General features: G+C 37.5%; 1 protein-coding gene across 2 annotated transcripts in view; it reads right to left on the reverse strand.

Annotated features, from left to right (window-relative positions):
• The window catches only part of LRRC36 (leucine rich repeat containing 36), a 55,389-nt gene continuing 32,665 nt past the window's right edge, over positions 1-22,724 (reverse strand). Inside the window, exons 7-14 of one of the 2 annotated variants that reach the window (XM_063111934.1) lie at positions 22,263-22,311; positions 13,149-13,589; positions 10,043-10,332; positions 7,107-7,272; positions 5,799-5,944; positions 4,875-4,998; positions 2,416-2,530; positions 1-267 (exon numbers count right to left, since the gene is read on the reverse strand). In XM_063111934.1, coding sequence (XP_062968004.1) covers positions 42-267; positions 2,416-2,530; positions 4,875-4,998; positions 5,799-5,944; positions 7,107-7,272; positions 10,043-10,332; positions 13,149-13,589; positions 22,263-22,311 — 1,557 coding nt within the window. In that variant the 3' untranslated portion in view covers positions 1-41. Of the gene's footprint in view, positions 268-2,415; positions 2,531-4,874; positions 4,999-5,798; positions 5,945-7,106; positions 7,273-10,024; positions 10,333-13,148; positions 13,590-22,262; positions 22,312-22,724 lie in introns of both variants that reach the window. The other variant, XM_063111935.1, reaches the window with a different exon arrangement.

The following is a 22,724-nucleotide window of genomic DNA, read 5'->3' on the forward strand; positions in this document are numbered from 1 at the left end:
CCTTGTCGATAAGAGGGAGGCTGCCATGAAGGTGGTAAATGCTAGCTCCATAAACTAGGCTCTGGGACAGCATCTGAGACACTCTGGATTAGATACTGGCTGGTGTCATGTGCCACTGGCGAGGAGGAAGACAACATGCTTTTCCCAAAGGGTGATGATCTCCCCAAGTGATGAGTCTTCTCAGGAGGCAAGAGCGCCTTCCCGGAATAACCTTTTTGCTCTTTATTCAGCTGCTGCAGCAGATACTCATTAGTTACCACCAGAGACCTGAGGCACAGGGGGAAGGGCAATAATGAAGTCATAAAAGCAAAGTAGATACCATTTAGATCTGAAAAGTTTGCTGAAGACAAACGTAAAATGAAGTAATATCTTTAAATAGAAAGAATTGTCTGATTTATGAGTGGATTATTTTAAAAGCAGACCTAAAATTTCTTCATTACAATTCTGTTTGATTATGTTCCAGACTGCTGAAGCAATAATATATTTCACATTTTATATAGCGGTGGTTCTATTCTTTCCAAAGCACTCTCATGATGAGGTAGGTAGAAGCCCTGGGTAATTGGCACCTGATCAGGACTCCAATTTCTATCCCCAAATTGTAACCTCCACTTTTCATCTATCCTGCCTCTGGAATTAACTAATGGTGCTAGTCACGACTGTATTCTCAGACTCTGTGCTACCATGTAATGTTGAAAGCCATCCACACACTTGCAAAAAAAAAAAAAAAAAAAAAAAAGATGAATGCACAATGCTATTCATTACAGCACTGTTTTTAACAGCAAAATACTGTTAACCTAAATGTCCATCAATAGAGGACTAGTTTGGATCCCTATACCGGCCAGCCACCAATAAAAAACAAAAACAACAAAAAAATAGAAGACTAATTCAATAAACCATATATCCACACAATGGAGTACTTACTATGCAGCTATAAAAAGGAATAAGAACTAACTCTAAGGGCCGGCCCGTGGCTCACTTGGGAGAGTGTGGTGCTGATAACACCAAGGCCACGGGTTCGGATCCCTACATAGGGATGGCCAGTTAGCTCACTTAGGAGAGCGTGGTGCTGACCACACCAAGTCAGGGGTTAAGATCGCCTTACCAGTCATCTTTAAAAAAAAAAAAAGAACTAACTCTTTACCCTACTGTGAACTGATTTCCAGGATAAAATGTAAAGGCAACATATGCTTCCTTTTAGGTAATAAAGGGTAAATACAAATACACACGCACAGAATAAGGCTAGTGGGAGGGAAGGAAAGGATAGAAGAGACAGGAAAGGAAGCTAGATTTTTCTGAATTTATGTTATTTGTAGATTTGACTTTGTGACCATGTAAATGCTGTACATAATTATAAAAACAAGGTTAAATCAAAATAATAAAAAAGTCCTAAGAATCAAAAGCAAGATGAAAAAAATAGAGTTGATGGTTTAACAACACACAAAAGAATTATTTCAATTTAAAGTACAGTATTGTGACTGTATATCACTAAAGATATATACCTTAATGTTCTCAAAGTGTGGTTCCCAAACTAGCAGCAACAACATCACCTGGAAACTTATTAGAAATGCACATTCTCAGTTCCCATCCCTGTCCTGCTGAATCAGAAATTCTGGGGTGGAGCCCAGCAATCTGCATTTTAACAAGTCCTTTGGGTAATTCTGATGCATACCCAAGTTTGAAAATCGCGACTTTATGCTATTCTCTTTACTTTTGCAATGTTTGAAATAATTATGATGAAATGTTAAAAATAAAAACCATCCAGAATTGGTCTGGGTCAGATCCTCTGAATATGAAAATCCCAGTGAAAATCAGGAAGTGAAGTTTGGGGTGAAGATTTGGGGATGGAGTGCTTATATTTAAACTTCATTGAAAGTCCTAGTAAAGGTGGGTTGGCAAATCAAAATTTCAAGGACCCTCTAAATGTGCCAATAGTCTTGAGGTCTCTTCTGATGTTTTCCCTAGTCTGGATTCTGAGGGTACTGTTCTTTGAAGAGGCTGATGCTATTGAGTTCTGAAGAGAACACGTACTTTGGATTCTTTCCCTATCACTCTCTGCTGAGTGTTTTTGACATGTCTTCTGTGACCAAAGGCAGGCATTTTCCAAAGGAGCCGAATGGCTGGTTTCAGGGGTAATTAGTGACCAAAGAAAGTTAGCTGAGCCAAGCAAAGGTTTTGTTAGATCCAGTGAGAAACTAATTGCAACCCACCAATACCAGCAGAGATGTTTTTTCTCTGGTGTGTTCCAGAAAGCAGTATTTTTTGAACCCTGAGCTAACTGGCCTTATGTAGGAGGTTTACTCACAGAATGGCATTAATGTGCAAAGTGTACAGATATTAACTTTCCAAGGAAAACAAAGGAGATAAAGGGAAGTAAACATCTGCTTCCATAAGCCAGTAAGGTAGACCCTCTCTTACCTCTGACTTTCGTGGAGAAGGGCAACTGTCTCCTCCAGCTTTTTCAGCTGGGCAAGCTCCTGGTTTAGGCAAGCCACCTGCATGTTTAACTGTTGGTTTTTGTGCAGAAGATCATCTAGAAAGGGTACAGTAGCCAGGAGTGAACAGGATTCCATGCTGTTAGTCTTCGAGCAGAGCTTAAATATTCAGATGAACATCTTGAGAGTTGGGGGACCCCATTGCACCCAACTCCATACTCCATTCACCATTCCCTCCCTTAGAGACAGGAGATATGGTGGCAAGAATATGGGGTTTGGCAAAATATCAGAATTAAAATTCAACCACTTAATATTGCACATTAGTTCATTTTTCTGACTTTCACTAGAGCTAACAACCCTACCTCACAGCCCCATAGTTATGAGGATATAGTGAGACACCATCCTCACTTAGCACAGGCAGTCAACAAATTTTAGGTCTCTCTCTGTATTCTCCATTTTGGTTTGTGAATGTATGTCCTTCATTCTCCATGTGGTATGTGAAAACATCTAGAACTGTGTCCGGCACATGGTCATAACTCAACAAATGCTTGCAGAAACTGAACTTGTGGCCAAGATACTCATATTAGTTCCTCAAATGTGCTACCATTGCCTGTAATAATAAAGTAGGTAAAAGCACAGGAACTCCAGTCCTGAGTCAGTCAGTCTTCTAGAATAGTGCTTCTTAAACTTTAATATGCTTACAAATCACCTGGGGATCTTACTAAAAATAGATTCTGATTCAGGAGGTCTAAACAATATTCTATTTGTATAACAAGCTCCGAGATGATGCTAATGTGGATTACATTTTGAGTAGCAAGGTTCGAGAAAGTGGAAAACAAGGCTGCAACAGCTGTAGGTATCACCAGTGAGCCAAAATACTGCACTGGGCCTCATGGCTGATTGAAAGTATCTCGTGGACAAACCCATACTTATTTTCAGAGTAGGTAGGAGAAGACTGATGTCTTGATTATTCAGGCTTGTGCGAGATAGTGTGAGGTTTAACAATGGAAATTCAGTGCTTGCAAATCAGAAATTTCAAATTGATTTCCTCATATAAATCCAAATGCCTGTAATTTGCTTAGGGGTGCTGAGCTAATCCGTCAAGATCAGACTTTACTTAAAATGCTATCCTAAACTATGCTAATAATGAAGTAGCACAAATCAATACTTAAATGAGATGTTATTTTTTCACTTATCACAATGGCAAAAATTTTTTTTAATAGCCAATGTTGGCAAGGGTAGAGTGAAAAGAGCATTCGAATGCACTGCTGAGGTGAGTGTAAATTGAAACAACCTTTTTTGGGAGTGATTTGGCAATGTGTAACAAAAACCTCAAATATTTCCACATCCTGGAGGGCTGGCCCATTAGCTCAATTGGTTAGAGTGTGGTGCTGCTAACACCAAGGTCCAGGGTTCGATCCCTGTACCAGCCAACCACAAAAGAAAAAAAATCCACATCCTTTGACCCACTAATTCTACTTCCAGGAATGTCTCCTAGGAAAATAGTCTGAAATGTACACAAAGATTTATGTATATAGATATTAATAGCATTTATGATGGTATAGATATTAGGACTGTCAGCTTCAGCAGAAAGAAAGAAAGACAGTCTCAGAGAAGCATTTTTATTCTAGGATTTTTTTCTTCCACTTCAGGTCTTTCTTTTGAATGCTTGGAATTCTTTAGAATTATTTATATTCTCTCTATATTATATTTATATAACCATTATTATAACTACTGGCAGCTCTATTTATAATAGCAAACATTAGAAATAAGTACATAGGTGACTAGGTATATGGTATATTCATGTGATATTATAGGAAATGCCTATGCTATTAAATTAATAACATTAGGATATATAAATCAGGTCTGTGATTGCTGGGGTGGAGAGTTGGGGAAACTGACTCACAGGATATGAGGGAACTTTCAGAGTAACAGAAATGTTCTGTATTTTGATTGGAATCAAACATAAAATGTGTGCATTTTGTTGAATGTACATTTAAAAAAATATTAGGATACAATTTTAAATTTTGAGTTAAAAATGTATGCATAGAGGTAAGGTAGAAGAACATATACTAAAAACACTAATGGAAGTTATTGTTGGGTCATGGGATTATATTTTCCTTATATTTTTCAAACTTTCTATAAAGAACATGTTCTACTGCTATAATCACAAAAGGCAAGTGTCACTCTGAAAAATGATGGCAATAATAACAAACATTTGTACATGCTTTACACTGACAAAGAGCTTCATCTGGTAACTCAAGTAACCAACATTACAACTCCCTGAGGCAAGATGATTGTTTCCGTTAACTGCCAAGAAAAGTAATGGCCAAGTAAGCCAAAGGCAGCATGTGAGCTCTGGATGATGAAGCTTAATAAACAGGTCATCTACAGATAAACAGTTGTCTGGGGACGCCCCACACATGGCTCTTCCAAACTTACCGTAAGTATGGGATGGGTGCCCACTCACAACTGAGGTGGCAGCACCTTCCTCCAACTGCTGAATTTTTTCTGACAAAATGACGTTTTCCTCCAGCACTCTGACCAGTTTTTGCTTTAAACTTTCCTTTAGATCAGAAAACAAAATACAAACACACTAAGAATCTGAAATCCGGAGGAGTGCTTTTAGAGGACTGAAAGAATCTTTGTCTCTTAGTGATAAACTGAACGAAAGTCAGCATCTCTGTGACTTTCTCACTACAATTTTAATTCATTAGTAAACACACCTCAAGTGCAGTAAACAAATTTATCACATGGAGTGCGGTATTTCCTGAGTTATCCACTACTCTTGCAGAATAAGTGGTCATTTTGATAAGTGGCCAGCATTCTGAGGCATCTGTCTAAATTTTCTAGAACTGAACATGGTGTCTGAAAATCCTCTAATGTTAAGAGAAAGGAAAAAAGCCTGGGGATCTGAGTTCTTTCTTCCTCTCCCAAAGCCAGAAGCCTGATGCTGTAGAATGGCCCCTGGTTCGAGAATCCCAGAGACACTTGCCTTCCCCTTATTGGGATCAAAACATAAGCTTCAAGAACACGATCCTAAATATTTTCCCTCTAGGGTTTTTTGCTTTTATTTTTTGTTTTGTTGTTGTTGTTTGTTTGTTTCTTCCTATTTCAAATCTTTCTTTAGAATTTTTGGATTAAGGCTAAGATTAGGGAGTTGTCTCTACAGAACCTCCAAGTTGTCCCTCTCCTGGCAAGTTTTGTGTTCCTGATTTGCCTACACTGAATTTACCATATTTTGAGTCCAGAATGTCTAAGTGTTCATGGTGATCATGATCTTTAGGGCACAGAGCTGTTCAAATCCTACTGCTCTGTCCTTTTCTTGTAAAGGAAGAGTAGGAAAGGAAGATGAGAGAGGCATACCATATCATTAGGGACCAGCTGCGCAGCCTCCTTCAGTTCAATCTCCCTCCTGTGGAAGGCTTTCGTTGTGTCTTCAGAATTTGAGCGACACCACTGCTGAGAAGGAGCAGGGACTACCAAAGACAGAAGCAAATCTCGGGCAGGACCTGCCAAAAATTCAGGTTGGGCACACAGGCCAATCATAAAAGCTAAAGCACAGAATTCCTAGTCAATACAACTACCAGCTCCATAGGACAAATAGGGTAATCTAATATCTCCTTTTTACAAGAATATAGTAGGTGGCTGTAAGAGGTGTTTTATAAAGGACAAGAAATTATATCCCACATCCTCTATGGAGAAACAACAGCATCCCCTCCTGAGTGTACTGTTCCCTAGTCACTGGTTAGTGGCTCCAGGGGATATTTTCCTACAAAACAGGAACAATAGATCAACATGGGAGGAAAATAATTGGGCTAGGATTTCTTCTCCTGTATGTCCTTTTAGAAATTTTTTAAAAAATTTCTTTCAAACCCAAACAACTTTCTACTTTCTAGTTTTTACTTAAACTTTTACTACCAGCAAAAGTTCCTTGAATTTTTCTTCCATGAAACAACAAATAAACACATGGAGCCAACATTTGCAAAACCCCTTTCCCCCCACATTTGTAAAAAGAACCCCTAGAAAGAGTCCAGTTCATTTACTCATTTGAGTTTTTCGAATAACATTTCAACAGTCATCTCAAAACTCTGACGATCAAATCCAAATTCTGTTGTATTTATTATTGGCACTTTTTCAAGGATCATACAATCTTTGTAATTATTAACGTGACCACTCTCTATTTTACATATTTGGTCACTTTATTTTTATTTTTATTTTTTTTTAAAAGATGACTGGTAAGGGGATCTTAACCCTTGACTTGGTGTTGTGAGCACCACGCTCAGCCAGTGAGCGAACCGGCCATCCGTATATGGGATCCGAACCCGGGGCCTTGGTGTTATCAGCACCGCACTCTCCCGAGTGAGCCACAGGCCGGCCCTTGGTCACTTTATATATTACCAAAGATACCCCCCTGCCAACAAACACACAAATCACATGAGTAACAAATTAATTGGTACAAAACAATCGGAAAGAATGCTGGTTTATAAAAACTAGGAGGAAGAATATGAAAAAAATGCAGATTTATTAACTATGGTGCTTCTGAGAAGTTTTGGTAAGTGATCATGAGAACAATTTTTCTTGCAAGTTAAGGGGGCTTCGTGGCTTTTAGCAGAACACAGAGCAGAAGCAAGGTCCAGCCCTTCTCCAAAAACTGAGAATGTGCTCACTCACCGAGAAACTTCTTGTTGAGGAGGAGGGAGCCGCAGCCACTCCAGTGCTTATCCACAAGCTCCAGGAGCTGTCTGAGGACAGTGGCCACATGGGGGGTTCTGGCAGAGACTGGGGGACTGTGGTTTCCTGGCAAACCATGCAAACTGCCCACGTCACTAGAGAAAGGCTCAAGAAAAAAAAAAAAAAAAAAAAAAAAAAACCCCAACCATTTGTCATTCTTACACAATAAAGGAAGTAAGAATTCAGACATTTAAAGAATTAACATTAAAAAAAAAAGTAAAAATGAAAGATGATTTGGATTTGAACTGCATATTATTTGTGTCCAAGGCAAACACAATAATCCAAAGATAATTTTAAAGGTAACAGTATCTTCTATCACAATTTTCAGTAGGGATTTTCAGAAGAAAACAAAAATGTGTCATTTGACACCTATGTCTATGGTTCAATATATTATGTTATGTAATAAAGATTAAACTGCAGAATGTTTTAAAAAGCATTATATATCATAAAGTAAAACTGGGAATGATTTAATAAAAAAGTATAACTCATAATAAGCTTATATTTATTAATATACAATAAACATAAATATCTCATAACATTTTAAATGTTATATGTTATTGTTGGACTCAGTACTAAAGATACCTTTTATTTAGTAAGAATCATATATAGATGTATGGATAGATCTGTACTGTAAAATTCACAATTGTTTTTATTCATTCAGACACAATATTTATAGAATTTATATAATTGCGAATTTTATGGTACAAATCTATCTACTGGTCTTTTCTGTAGGGTCTCATGGACGTCAAGAAAGTTGGTATATATTAGAAACAGCCAAATTATTTCTCAGTCTTTGGTTCTTTTGATGTAAAAAACCATAGATGATTAATTAGCTAATGTTGTCACAACTAACAACTGTGAAGCAGAACACCAAATACAGTACCATTTATGCCTCGAGTCACACATGGCCTGTGATTAATAGAGAATGGCACTACACACGGGATAAACATTTATTCAACAGATCTCTACTGAGCACTGATCATGTGCACTGAGAGTACTGTGGAAGGACTGTAGACAAATGAAGAGGTAAAAGAGGAAGACCTTTAAGAAGTTAACCTGATTGAGGAGAAAAGTCATAGAAAGTCCAGTTATACCACAAGGCCACTTTAGAGGAACTTGTCAAAAAATGAGTATTTACTGTCATTGGCTTTTCACGTATTGGTAATTTTGTGTGTATATCATGGAGCAAATTGGAAACTTATATATGCCTTTCAGCACTTTAATTTATCATAATCTGGTGAGAGCTGGGATAATTTTTATGAACTTTGAGCTAATTTTGTTACTTTTCATGGGTCTTCTAATTTTCAGCAAATTATACATTATGGCTTTTTTGCAATGTTTTCATAATTTGTGCCCCTAATGTCAGTTGGTCAAAAATAAATTTCACGTATAGTTTAACTTTGAGCATCGTGGGATTATTTTTTATGATTTTTTAAATGCTCTTTTCCTTTTAGCAGTTTTCTGACTTATACCTTTCAGAAACTGAACAGTATATTTCTTTTATATTTATATTTAAGCAGCTCTTTTAAAGCTTTCCATATAAAGAAAAATAATGTCTAACAAAAACAAATAAATGAGAGTTTTTAAGATAACCCAGAAAAGTGCATTGAGGTTTTAACAATATAACATGAAATAGAGGTGAAAAAATTTCCTAGAACATGTCTTTTTAAAATAGCATCTCAAGTTTCCTATGTGTTGCTGTACCTTCAACCTAAATACACGGTAAGTGCTCTTGTCCAGTAAAATAGGCATTGGTGCTTGAGAATGGAAAAAGAGACCAAAAAGCTAAAGAAAGTATTACAAGACTGCCCCCTTTGGTGCACAAAAAATTATAACCACTTCCAAAGTTCTGAAAAAGTATTTAACAATTCAAAAACAGACAACCACCACCACACACAGAAAAAACCAAACCAAAAACGCAAACAAACAAAATACCCTATAAACCCATCCCAATGTGCAAAAAGATATTCAACAACTGAAAAATAAGTGACTAGAGATAGTTGTTTTTGACCCAATCCCTCCATCATTACCGGGCAGTAAATGATTAACTGACTAATAATTCATATAACAGAGGATTAGGGGTCTAAGGGAAGAGAGGCCCTGAGAGCTGTGGTTCCTCTAACTAAAAAGAAGGCTTCATGATGGAAGTAGGACCTGGAGAAAAACGAACATTCAAACAGATAAGAGAGGAGGGAGGCAGGGCTTCTCCACAATGGATGTATGCAAAGGTGGGAGAAAAACTTGTTAAGAACTGAATAATAATGAAGTTTTATTGTACAACACTGTCATACTATCTTATAAAATGAATTATACTGTTTGTGTGGGAATAGTTCTTGATTTTTTCATTCATTCTCTGCACCACTTTCAACTAAAATTCCCTTGGATAATCTAATTCATCTTCTAATCACCTTCTGCTTGTTGCTACTTTGTAAAAAAATTTTTAGACAGAAAAGCAAAGCAATACTTTTATAAGAATGATTAGTCATTTGTAGCTGAAGCAGATGTGTAAAGGTGCTGCGTTTACAAACATCAATGCTACAGAGATCAATCTCTAGTCGACCCAGAGGCTCCAAGGAATGCAACTTTCGCATTCCTTCCTGTTGTTAAACTCTTGTCTGCCACTTCTTATCAAAGTACTTCTCCACCATGTTTATGATCTGGAAGTAGATCAGGGACGGTTCTATGATAGAAATGAGAAAATGGTGGCAGTGGGGGAATGGCTTTCCTGAGAGCAGAAGAATCACAGGCTTTAGCCTGGCAGTATTGGCCACTGACCTCTAGCACTGTTAGTCAGGCCACTCCTCCCCTCGGCAGAACCCATTCTGGGATTCAAACTGATATGTTTCTTGCACAATCACAAACAAGCCAATACTTGCCTCGCTGCCTGTAGCATCTCTGAAACCATGCTTTGAATTCAAATTGGTGAGGATATTGTCCTTCCGTTTGAATCCTCTCCTCGATGGGCTTAATGACCTCTTGGTCAAAATCTCTCTGTCTTCTGAAGTCCCAGGAGGCAACAGCAGTGTCCGCAGAGAGCTTCCCAGGGCAGAGTTGTTTGGGAAGGAACCATGTGCTGATGTTAAATCACCGAGGCTGGTAGACAATTGTTGCTCTAGATTGACTAGCAGAGTAGGGTCACTGTTGATATGGGTTGTGGCATACAGATCTGTGGAGGAAACAGGCTGGGAGATGAACCTACCCTTCAACTCCCTCATGTCTCACTTCCATCCATACCTAGCCTGGAATCCAAGTGTCATAATAACCACTCCCTAGCATAATCCTCAACTCTCTGAACCGTTTCTCTCTCCCTCCACCTGACAAGACCCCAACTGTCCACACATTCCAAATCTACACCAGAGCAGTGGGATGTGGCCGGAGAACAACATGCATCTGTTCTGACCTTCCTCACTTTAAACTCATAATCACTGTCTTAACCAGGCCCTGTACCACCTAGTTCTCTCACTATATTACTCTGGTCAATTTACTCTTCTATTCTCTGAGATGACTGTATCACATCTCTTCTCAAACTTCCAGCACCTTCTCCTCCCTCCTTAATCTCAGGTGGTGACCTCTTGTATTTCACTGAGAAAACAGAGGCAATCAAAGAAAATTTTTATGTGATCCTGCCACTAAATCTATCAACTCACCTGTATTCATATATTCGTATCCACAAATTCTCTTCCTTTCTTCTTGATCCAATAGATGACTGTGCTTCTATCTAAGGCCAACCTCTCCACTTGTGGGCTGGATTCCATCTCCTTTTGATTACCCAAGGGTTTTTGTTTGTTTGTTTTTCCCTTGTAATTGCCCCTTTCCTCTCCTGCATCATCAATTTTCCCTCTACTGGATCATTTCCATCAGGATCTCCTTGACTCCATCCCCCCTCCAGGTATAGATCCATTTCTCTGTTCTCCTTTATTGCAAAACTCCTTGGAGGGGTTGTATGTATTCGATAACTATTGACTGGCTTCCAATTTTTTCTTGAACTCACCTCAGTGAGGCTTTTATTCCCATCCACCCCCTGAAGCTGTCACTAATGTCCTCTGTATTGCCAAATTCCATAATCACTTCTCAGTTCCAAGTTCACTCCCTCTCTACCAGAGGCATCTGACACAGCATTGATCACACCCTCCTTCCTGAAACACATTCTTCCCTTGGCTTCCAGGATACCACTTCCTCTTGGCTTTTTTCCCCTCTTACCTTTCTGGCTGCTTCTTTCTTGCTCTTTATGTTGGTTTCTCTTCATCTACTTGACTTCTTATTATTGGAGGGCTCAGGACAGTCCTCAGATCTCTTTTCTATCTATATTCACTTTTTAGGTGAGATCTCAACCAGACTCACAATTTTCATGCCTTCAATACACTTATAATTCCCAAATTTGTATTTCCAGCCACATCTTCTTCCCTGAACTCCAGACTAGTAAGTCCAATTATCACATTGGCATCTCTGGGAAGTTTTGATAGGCACCTCAAACTTAAGATTTTAAAACTAAACTCTTGATATTTATGTTGAAACCTGTTCCTCCCACTCTTTTCCATCTTAGTAAATGATAACTCCATTCTTCCAGTTATTCAGACTTAAAACCTTAGAGTCATCCTCTTTCTCCCACATGTCACCCTCAACCCATTAGCAAATCATGGGGTGTTGTGTTCAGAATCTGACTGCTTCTTTCCACCTCCACTGTTATCTATCCAGCCCAAGGTATCATCATCTCTTGTCTGGATTCCATTCTCAACCCAGCATCCAGAGTAATTCTTAAATGAGATCACGTCACTCCTCTGATACAGACCCTCCAACTACTTCTGATCTCACTCAGAATAAAAGTCTGAGGCCGGCATGTGGCTCACTCGGGAGAGTGCGGTGCTGAGAACACCAAGGCCCCGGTTTCGGATTCTATACAGGGATGGCTGGTTCGCTCACTGGCTGAGCGTGGTGCTAAGAACACCAAGCCAAGGGTTAAGATCCCCTTACCGGTCGTCCTTTAAAAAAAAAAAAATAATAATAATAAAAGTCCGGCTGTCTCTCCGACTTCATCTACACACTTCTCTTTGCTTACTTGCTTACTCTGCTGCAGTCACACTGGCTTCCTCATTGCTCCTTGAATACTCCAAGCATGTTCCAGCCTCAGAAACTCTGCACTTACTATTCCCACTGTCCAGAAAGTTCTCTCCCCAGATCCACATGGCTTACACTCACCTTATTCAAAAGTCTCTACTTATGATGCACCAGCAGAGAAGCTTTCCCTGAACATTCTAAAACATCACCTTTTGCTTATAACTCTGTGTACCCTGAAATTATTTTTCTTTGCTGTGCTTATCATAATCTAACATATATTTATATGTTAACTTGTTTATTATCTGTCTTACCCTCATTAGAATGTAAATTCCATGAAAGTAGGGATTTTTTTTTTTTTTTAAAGATGACTGCTAAGGGGATCTTAACCCCTGACTTGGTGTTGTTAGCACCACGCTCTCCCAAGTGAGCCACGGGCCGGCCCCCTGGGACTTTTTTTTATTGTGGTAAAATATACATGGAACTTTATTTTGTTTGCAACTTTATCCACAGAGCTAGAACACTATTTGGCAGCTTGTAGGTGTTCAATGAGTTTTGTTGAATAAATTAATAAATAACTGGAGTGGTCTCTATCACTTACCTTGAAACTAACTTCTTCTGAAAGTAACTCATAATAGAGGTGACTGTGGCCAAAGGAGACTAGATGCTGCTAGAAATATGTCCCAGGATACTACTTAACTAAAATAACATGTACTTGTGAAGCTCACATTTCTATGAACTTTCTCTAATATATCTATCACATTAAACTCATTCCCTGCAGATTTCTAGAGTTTCCATGGACCATTGGTGACCCTGAAATACAATTTTAAATATGCTAATGCTATTTAAGTGTTCATTCCAGAATTTCTAGTTGTACCTTCTATCTTCATGCCTATGAAAAAGACCTATAAACTGACAGGAAGTCATTACCTGCACTAAGCTTCAAGAGCCTTCCAGTGCTGGAGTCAGGGTTTGACAGAGAAGTCAGTAAGTCTCCACAGGAATGGGATGTGGTGGGCTTTATGTCATTTGAAGGCTTTATGCTATATTCTCGGTAGTTCTTGCTTCTCTGAGGTCTTTTGCCAAGATTTCCGTGGAGGAGTAGAGGTTGAGAATAATGACTATCATAATTTTCCAGACCAGCATCTGAAGGTAACTGATAGGGATGGATCTGGCTAGAATCACCCACATCTAGGCGTTTGCCCAATGAGGCATCGTGGGTAAGCTGATAAGTATCTGGTTTTTGTATCATGCCTTTTTCTGGAGAAGAACCTGAAGACTTCTTGTCCAAAAAAGATACTCGGTACCCTTCTCTAGTCATCTTCTCTGGGGATCGGACTGTGGATTGGCGAAGTGAGTAACGTCTGAATTCTAGTCACCACCAAGGGAAAGAAACAAGACACAATGAGAATTCTTTTTGGCCCAGTTGAACCTCTGTTCATTGAACATACTCTCTGGCTACCAGAAAATGTTCTTGGGAAGGGGTGGTTTATAATTTAGATAAATGGTAGCATAAAATGATGACAGGACTTCCACATGTAACAACAACAATAAAACATGAGATATTTGTGTAAAGAATCTGTAACATTCTGGAGACAATCCAGAATCCCCTAGGAATTTCATCCTAAAACTGTGTCAGAGTTTTCTAGACATTAATTTCACATAAAAAATTTGGCGTATGCCCCACATGGCAATAGTTGTGGTTTTATGATTGAGTCTATAGACAATAATTGGTCTATGATTTCAAGGACTTTTTGCAGTAAAACTAAGCCCTCTCCCACCCCTAAACTCCACCCACAGCGCAGGTTTACTCATAAAGAACCACTATCCTAAACCAATTAAGTTGTAGGGAATGTAAAACCTATGTAAATCCCTGGCCTAGGTACTAACCCAGCTATAAAGCATTTCTCTCAGAAGCTCTGTCTGTCATCTGCATAAAGCCTCACAGTGGGGCAACTAGAGCAGCAGACAAAAAGTGAAGGCTCTGTGCTGTGTGGTACTTTCAGAGCTTCTTATGACTAAAGGGCTTCCTTAGGAAACAAAAAAATACTATATCTGAGTTAGTGATAGTAACTTAAAAAGAATGCAGTTAAGTACCTTCTAACTCTATGGGACCTATAAGAACATTAATGTTTTACCTAGTGTCAACATATACAGTGGGGGAAAGGTTGTAGAACGATATATTTAGGTAACAAAAAGAAACTAAGAATAAGGGACTTCTGTTTCAAGTAATGACAAATTAGGTAATCCAGACTAACCCTTCTGTTGAAGACATTAAAAAACAGGGATGATATATAGTCTTAAAAGCATCAAAGAACTAACATGATAGTGAGGAATTTCTAGGCCAAAATCTAGGAAACAGAAAAACCCCTATAAGTCTAGCACTGAAAGTCACTTTTACTATAAGTCTTTTTAGGATGAAAGGGACATATAAGTCCAAGTCCAAGGTGTATCCAAGGTGAAGTATGACAACCCCCTCACTCCAACCCCCACACACATTAAGGTGGAACCCTCAGCAGGACACAACCTTCAGAGTACAGTTCAACTGGAAATAAACCAGTCCTTGTACTGACTGGTAATCCAAGTTTGCATCATCTGGGTGGTCCAGGGAACCTCAAACCTTGAGCTGGGATTAAGGTGATCCCAAACTGATAGTTTCCTAGGCACCTGAGAGAAGCAGATGAAAGACTTTACATCATTCCCAAAAATAATTTTTCAATTATAATGGCCAGCCAACAGCCCAAACAAACAAACAAAAAGGAAACAAGACAACATGAGTGAAAACTAGTAGGAAAACAGTCTGTTTTTTCAAACACAGATCCACAAAAGCATTAAATATTGAAATTAACAGATGCAGCCTATAAAACATCGATATTTACTATGTATAAAGAAATATAAAACAAGCCGGAAATTTTCTCCTTATAAAAAGAGAGGCAGAGTATTTTAAAAAGAACTAAATCAAACCTATAGAATTGAGAAATAAAGCAACTGAAATTAAGAATTCGGTAGACAGGCTTAACAGCAGATTAGACACAGCTGAAGAGATTGTTAATGAGCTAAAAGATGGGTCAGAGGGAATTACTGAGAATGCAGAAAAGAAAAAAAAGATGTGAAATATAAAAGAATAAGAGATAAAGAAGACAGAGTGAAAATTTCTGACATATATTTATTTAATCAAGAGTGCCTATAGGGCAAGAGAGAAAAAAAATGAGAAACAAATTGTTAATGAACTGAAAGATGAGTCAGAAGGAATTACTCAGAATGCGGAAAAGGAAAGATGTGAAATATAAAAGAATAAGAGATAAAGAAGACAGAGTGAAAATCTCTGACATATATTTATTTAATCAAGAGTCCCAGTAGGACAAGAGAGAAAAAAAATGAGAAACAAACAATATTTGAAGTCCTTTCCAGAACTGCGACACAATTCACACATTCAAGAAGTGTAATAAATACCAAAAACGATAAAAAAAATTTTAAAAATTCACACATCACAGTGAAACTGCAGAAAAACAAAGACAATCAGAAAATTGTAAAAGCAGCCAGAAGGGGAAAAAATCATAGATTATCCTTGCAGAAGTGACAGACTTTCAGCTGACTTTTCAAAGGCAACCACAAAAAGCAGAATACAGTGGAATATCTTCAGTATCCTGAAAGAAACAACTGCTGACCTCGAAATCTATACCCAGCAAAAATATCATCCAAGAATAATGGTGAAATAGAGGCATTTTCAGGCAAATAAAAACTGAATTTATCACCAATTGGCCCACATTAAAGGATGCACTATAAGCTGGAGGAAAACTATCTCAGAGGGGAAGTCTTGGATGAAAAAGTAAATGAAGAGCAAACAAAGTGGTAAATACATGGATAAATTTAAATGAACATTGACTATATGAAAATATCTAGTGGTTTTTTAAAAAAATAGCAAATTAAAATTTATAGTAATAATATATGTCAGGAGGAATTAAATGGAGTAAAGGTCTTTGAATTATCTAAGAGATGACTTAAGATATTAATAATTTTAAATTTGTATAAATTAAGGAAATATATTGTCATTTGGGGTATAATACTAAAAGTATAGAAACTGAGCAGGAGCTTCAGTCAGCCCCCTTCATACAGAAGGCAGGAGTGTGCCTGGGGACAGTAGCATCTGAGACTGCCACAAACACCACTTTTGCATGGGTGGTCTACTACAGGCTCTATTGCCACAGGGTGGCTTGCTGTCAATACAGCAGCCATGGCCACCATGCAGGCAGTCTGCTGACCACTTGATTGCATTAACACAAGGAGAGTCACCAGTAGAGTCTGGAAAAAGAGGAGGAAAGCTGTCCCCTCAAAATCCACTCCAGAGTATAGAAGAAGCAACTGCTCTACTGGGTGACCAGACATCAATGTAAAGATACTAGAAATAGGAAAAAACAAGAAAATATGACACCACCAAAGGAATACAGTAATTTTCAAGTACCAAACCCCATAGAGAAGGAAACCCTTGAAATGACTGAAAAGGAATTTTGAGCAACAATCTTAAGGAAACTGAGGTATCACTCAGTTAGGCAATACAATGAAAGGAAAGTATCCAAGATATGAAGAAGGAAATTTACAAAGAGATTAATACCTTAAAAAAGAATGTAGTAGAACTCCTGGAACTGAAGGATTCATTAAAAAAAAAAATACAACCAAGAGCTTGAGCAGCAGGTTAGAGCAAGCAGAAGAAACAATTTATGATCATGAAGACAGTCTTTTTGAAATAACCCAGGCAAACAAGAAAAAAAAAAAAAAGAATTTAAAAAATGAAGAAAATCAAGGAGAGCTAGCAAACAACCTTAAGTGCACAAACAACCAAATCATGGGTGTTCCAGAAGAGGAGGAGAAAGGAAAAGACATTGAAAACCTATTTGATGAAATAATGGAAAACTTCCCAGGTATAGGGAGAGACACGGACCTTCAGATCCAGGAGGATCAAAGATCCCCAAACAGATTTAACCTAGAAATATCCTCTTCGAGACACTTTAGAGTCAAAGTGGCAAAACTCAAAGACAAAGAGAGAATCTTAAAAACAGCAAGAGAAAAGCATCAAGTCACCTTAAGGGAGTCCCCATCAGACTAACAGCAGAATTCTCAACAGAAACTCTACAGGCCAAAAGAAAATAGGATGATATATTCAAAGTACTAAAAGAAAAAAAAACCTGCCAGCCAAGAATACTATTCCCAGCAAGGCTATCCCTCAGAAATGAGGGAGAAATAGTGTATTTCCCAAACAAAAACTGTGGGAGTTCACCACCAGCTATCCGGCCCTGCAAGAAATCCTCAAGGGAATCCTGCATCTGGAATCTGAAAAAAGATAATCACTACCATGAGTACATAAGAAAGAACAAGACCCACTGGTAGAACAAAAATGCAAATGAGAAAGAGAAAGAAACTAAATTTTACCACTTCAAAAAACCAACAAACATCAAAGACAAACAATAAAAGGAGAAGAAAGGAACAAAAGATATTTTAAAAATCCAAAGGAAAATTGATAAAATGCCAGGAATAAGAGAATAGCAACCCTAAATATAAATAGATTAAACTACCCATTCAAAAGACATAGACTTTTGATTAAATTGGATTGGATTAAAAAGCTAGACCCAACTATATGCTATCTTCAAGACACTCACTTAACCTGTAAAAACACCCACAGACTATGAGTGAAGGAATGGAAAAAGATATACCATGCAAATGGAAACCAAAAATAAGCAGGAGTAGCTGTTCTTATATCAGATAAAAAAGACTTTAAATCAAAAACCATAAAAAGAGACAAAGAAGACACTATATAATAATAAAGGGATCTATCCAGCAAGAAGACATAATAATCATAAATATATATGTACCCCAAACTGGAGCACCCAGATATATAACACAAGCATTATTAGACTAAAAAAAGAAATAGACTTCAATACAATAATAGTTGAGGACATGAACACCCCTCTCTCAGCACTGGACAGATCATCAAGGCAACAAATAAACAGAGAAACACAGGATTTATACTACACTTTAGACCATTCAGAACTGCCAGATATCTATGGAATGTTTCATCCAACAACTACAGAATATATATTCTTCTTATCAGCACAGGAAACATTCTCAAGGACAGACCATATGTTAGGTCACAAATCAAGTCTCAAGAAATTTTTAAAAACTGAAATCATTTCAAGTATTTTTTCAGGCCATGACGGATTAAAACTAGAAATCAATAATAAGAGAAACTCTGGAAACTATACAAATACATGGAAACTAAACAACATGCTCCTGAATGACCTATGGGTCTAAGAAGAAATTAAACAGGAAATCAAAAAATTTCTTGAAACTAGTGAAAATAAAGACACATCATACCAAATCCTGTGGGATACTGCAAAAGCAGTACTAAGAGGAAATTTATTGCAACAAATGCTTACATCAAGAGAATAGAAAGATTTCAAATAAATGACCTAACACTACACCTCAAAGAATTGGAGAAACAAGAACAATTCAATATCTAAATTAGCAAACAGAAAGAAATAATTAAGGTAAGAGCAGAACTAAATGAGACTGAGACCCAAAAAATTATACAGAAGATCAATGAAACAAGAAGTTGGTTTTTTTGAGAAGATAAGCAAGAAGACAAACTATTAGCTAAGCTAACTAAGAAAAGAAGAGAGAAGAACCAGATAACAAAAATCAGAAATGAAAAAGGAGACATTACAACCGATACCACAGAAATACAAAGAATCATTAGAGACTATTATAAACAATCATATGCCAACAAATTTGAAAACGTGGAGGAAATGGATAAATTTCTGGACATATGCAAACTACCAAGACTGAAACAAGAAGAAATAGAAAATCTGGACAGATCGATAATAAGTAATGAGACTGAAACAGTAATCAGGAGTCTCCCAACAAAGAAAAGCCCAGGACTAGAAGGCTTTACTGCTGAATTCTACCAAACCTTTAAAGAGGAATTAATACCAATTCTCTTCAAACTATTCCAAAATATTGAAACAGAGGTCATTCTCCCACACTCACTCTATGAGGCCAGCATCACCTGATACCAAAACCAGACAAAGATACAACAACAAAAAAGAAAACTGTGGGCCAACATCTCTGATGAACATAGATGCAAAAATCCTCAACAAAATATTAGCAATCAAAATACAGCAACACATCAAAAAAATTATACACGGGCCGGCCCGTGGCTCACTCGGGAGAGTGCGGCGCTGATAACACCAAGGCCCCGGGTTCGGATCCCATATATGGATGGCCGGTTCGCTCACTGGCTGAGCGTGGTGCTGACAACACCAAGTCAAGGGTTGAGATCCCCTTACCAGTCATCTTTTAAAAAAAAAAAAAAAAAAAAAAAATTATACACTATGATCAAGTGAGATTCATCCCAGGAATGTAAGGATGGTTAAACATATGCAAATCAATAAATGTGATACACCACATTAAAAAAATCAAAGACAAAAATCATATGATTATCTCAATAGACACAGAAAAGGCATCTGAAAAATTCAACATCCCTTCATGATAAAAGACTCTTAGCAAATTAGGTATAGAAGAAAAGTATCTCAACACAATAAAAGCCATGTATGGCAAACCCATCACCAACATCATCTTGACAAGACAAGGATGCCTTCTCTCACCACTCCTCTTTAACATGTTATTGAAGCACTAGCCAGAGCAATTAGGCAAGAGAAAGAAATAAAAGGCATCCAGACTGGAAAAGACAAAGTCAAACTCTCCCTGTTTGCAGATGATATGATCCTATATATAGAAAAATATAAAGACTGTACCAAAAAACTGTTAGAGCTGATAAATGATTTCAGTAAATGATTACAGGATACAAAATCAACATGCAAAAATCAGTAGCATTTTTATACTCCAATAACGAACTAGCAGAAAAAGAAATCAAGAAAGCAAGCCCATTTACAAGTCACCAAAAAAAAAAAAAAAAAAAACCCCAAAAACCTAGGAATCAATTTAACCAAGGAGGTGAAAGATCCCTACAATAAGAACTACAAATCACTGATGAAAGAAATTAAACAGGACACAAAAAGATGGAAAGACATTCCGTGTTCTTGGATTGGGAGAATTAACATTGTGAAAATGTCCATACTACCTAAAGCAATCTATAGATTCAATGTAACCCCCCTCAAACTACCAATGACATTCCTCACAGAAATAGAAAAAACAATCCTAACATTCATAAGAAAAAGAAAAGACCCAGAATAGCCAAAGCAATCCTGAGCAAAAAAAGTAAGGCCGAAGACATAACACTCCCTGAATTCAGATTATACTACAAAGCTGTAGTAACCACAACAACATGGTGCTGGCATAAAAATAGACACTCCGACCAATGGAACAGAACATATATTGGGGAAAAGACTGCCTCTTCAACAAATGGTGCTGGGAAAACTGGACATTCACGTGTAGAAGAATGAAACTAGACCTGTACCTCTCACCATATACCAAAATCAACTCAATGGATTAAAAGTATTAAAAACTCAAATGTAAGACCTGAAACTATAAAATTCCTAAAAGAAAACATAGGGGAACACTTTAGGAAGTAAGACTGGGCAAAGATGTTATGAATAAGACCCCAAAAGCACAGGCAACAAAAGAAAAAATAAACAAATGGGATTATATGCACAGCAAAGAAACAATTAACAGAGCAAAAAGACAACCCACAGAATAGGAGAAAATATTTCCAAACTATACACCCAACAAGGGATTAATATTCAGAATACACAAGGAACTCAAACAACTTAACAGTAAAAAATAAGTAATCTGATTAAAAAATGGGCAAAGGAGCTAAATAGGTATTTCTCAAAGGAAGATACATAAACAGCCAACATCACTAAGCATCAGGGAAATGCAAATCAAAACCACTTTGAGATCTCATCTCATCCCAGTTAGACTGGCCCTTATCAAAAAAGACAGAGAATAACAAATGCTGGTGAAGATGGGGAGAAAGGGGATCCCTCCTACACTGTTGGTAGGACTGTAAATTAGTGCAGCCATTACGGAAAACAATATGGAGGCTCAAACAACTACAGACAGAACTGCCATATGATCCAGCAATCCCACTGCAGTATATACCCAAAGGAATGGAAATCATCATGTCGAAGTGGTACTTGTGCTCCCATGTTTATTATAGCTCTACTTACAATAGCCAAGAGTTGGAACTAACCTAAATGTCTATCGATGGATGACTGGATAAGGAAAATGTGGTATACATACACAATGGAATACTACTCTGACATAAAAAAGAATGAAATTCTTCCATTTGTGGCAATATGGATTAACTTAGAGAAAATTATGTTAAGTGAGAATTATGTTAATTAATAAGCCAGGCACAGAAAAGGAAATACCGCATGTCCTCACTCATAGGTGGGACCTAAAAAAATAAACAAAGAAAAAAAGAAAGATACAAAAATCACAATAATTCGTTGAACTTTCAAAAGGAGAGAATGGAACTGAGGCCACCAGAGGCGGGAAAGGGGGAGGGGTTAGCGAGAAATTGGTAAAGAGCCACAAAAAATGATTACATTGTGTAATTCTGAATATACTAATTATCCTGATTTGAGCATCATATATTGCACACAGGTATTGATACTCAAAGTTGTATCCCACAGATATGAACAATCAATTATGTTAAAATAAAAAATACATAAAAAAATAAAAGTATAGAAACTGTATACACCTTACAAACTGGTAGGGGGAAAAATGAACAAATGCAAATGTTCATATGCAAATAACAAATGCAAAAGAAGGAAAGACGAGTAAGAAAAAGAAACACAAAATAGACAGCCATGTAAAAAAGGACAAAGGAGGTCAGAATATCCACTCTTCAAGCAGGAAGCCTCACAGGTCACTAAGCATCCAAGACATCCCCTCATGAAAGCAGAAAACAGTTAATTGACCAAATAGGGCCCCAGGAATGGAATGTCTTCATCTTCTTCCAAATTTCATCACATCCAGATTTCTGTGATAGTGTGGGGAAATATTTTCAGTGAGCAAAATATTTACCATCTTCCTGGTGATTGTCACTTGGTATCTCCCTTGTCATTTCCTGCATCTAAAAAAAGTTTGAAAATTTAGGTAGAAGGGAATTCATAGGCATTCAGACATGAGATTACTAGACTGGGGGTCCAGAATATTTTTCTAGTAGCAAGGAAAGCCGTCCTCGCAAGCTAGGGAGACAGACCTTCAAGCAAAAGGTCCAGGTTTAAGTCTTAAATAGTCACAAAACAAGGAAATTCCAGAGTTGCTTTGGAGCAGGTAAGGAGACTCTCTGAAAATATAAAATATCCCTAGAAGTTAAAGGATATATCAAACAGTGAAATACTGTATTTTCTCTGCTTTAGATAGCTCAGCATAGAAATTAGATGAGGTCAGCTTTTCCAACTTTATTTTTTCCTATTTTAAGGACTCCCATACTTATTTTACCTTCTCGTAAAGCTGTTTTGACCACAGGGGTTAACGAGAGTT

Source organism: Cynocephalus volans, chromosome 10 (genome assembly GCF_027409185.1).
Source record: "Cynocephalus volans isolate mCynVol1 chromosome 10, mCynVol1.pri, whole genome shotgun sequence".
Lineage (NCBI taxonomy): Eukaryota > Metazoa > Chordata > Mammalia > Dermoptera > Cynocephalidae > Cynocephalus > Cynocephalus volans.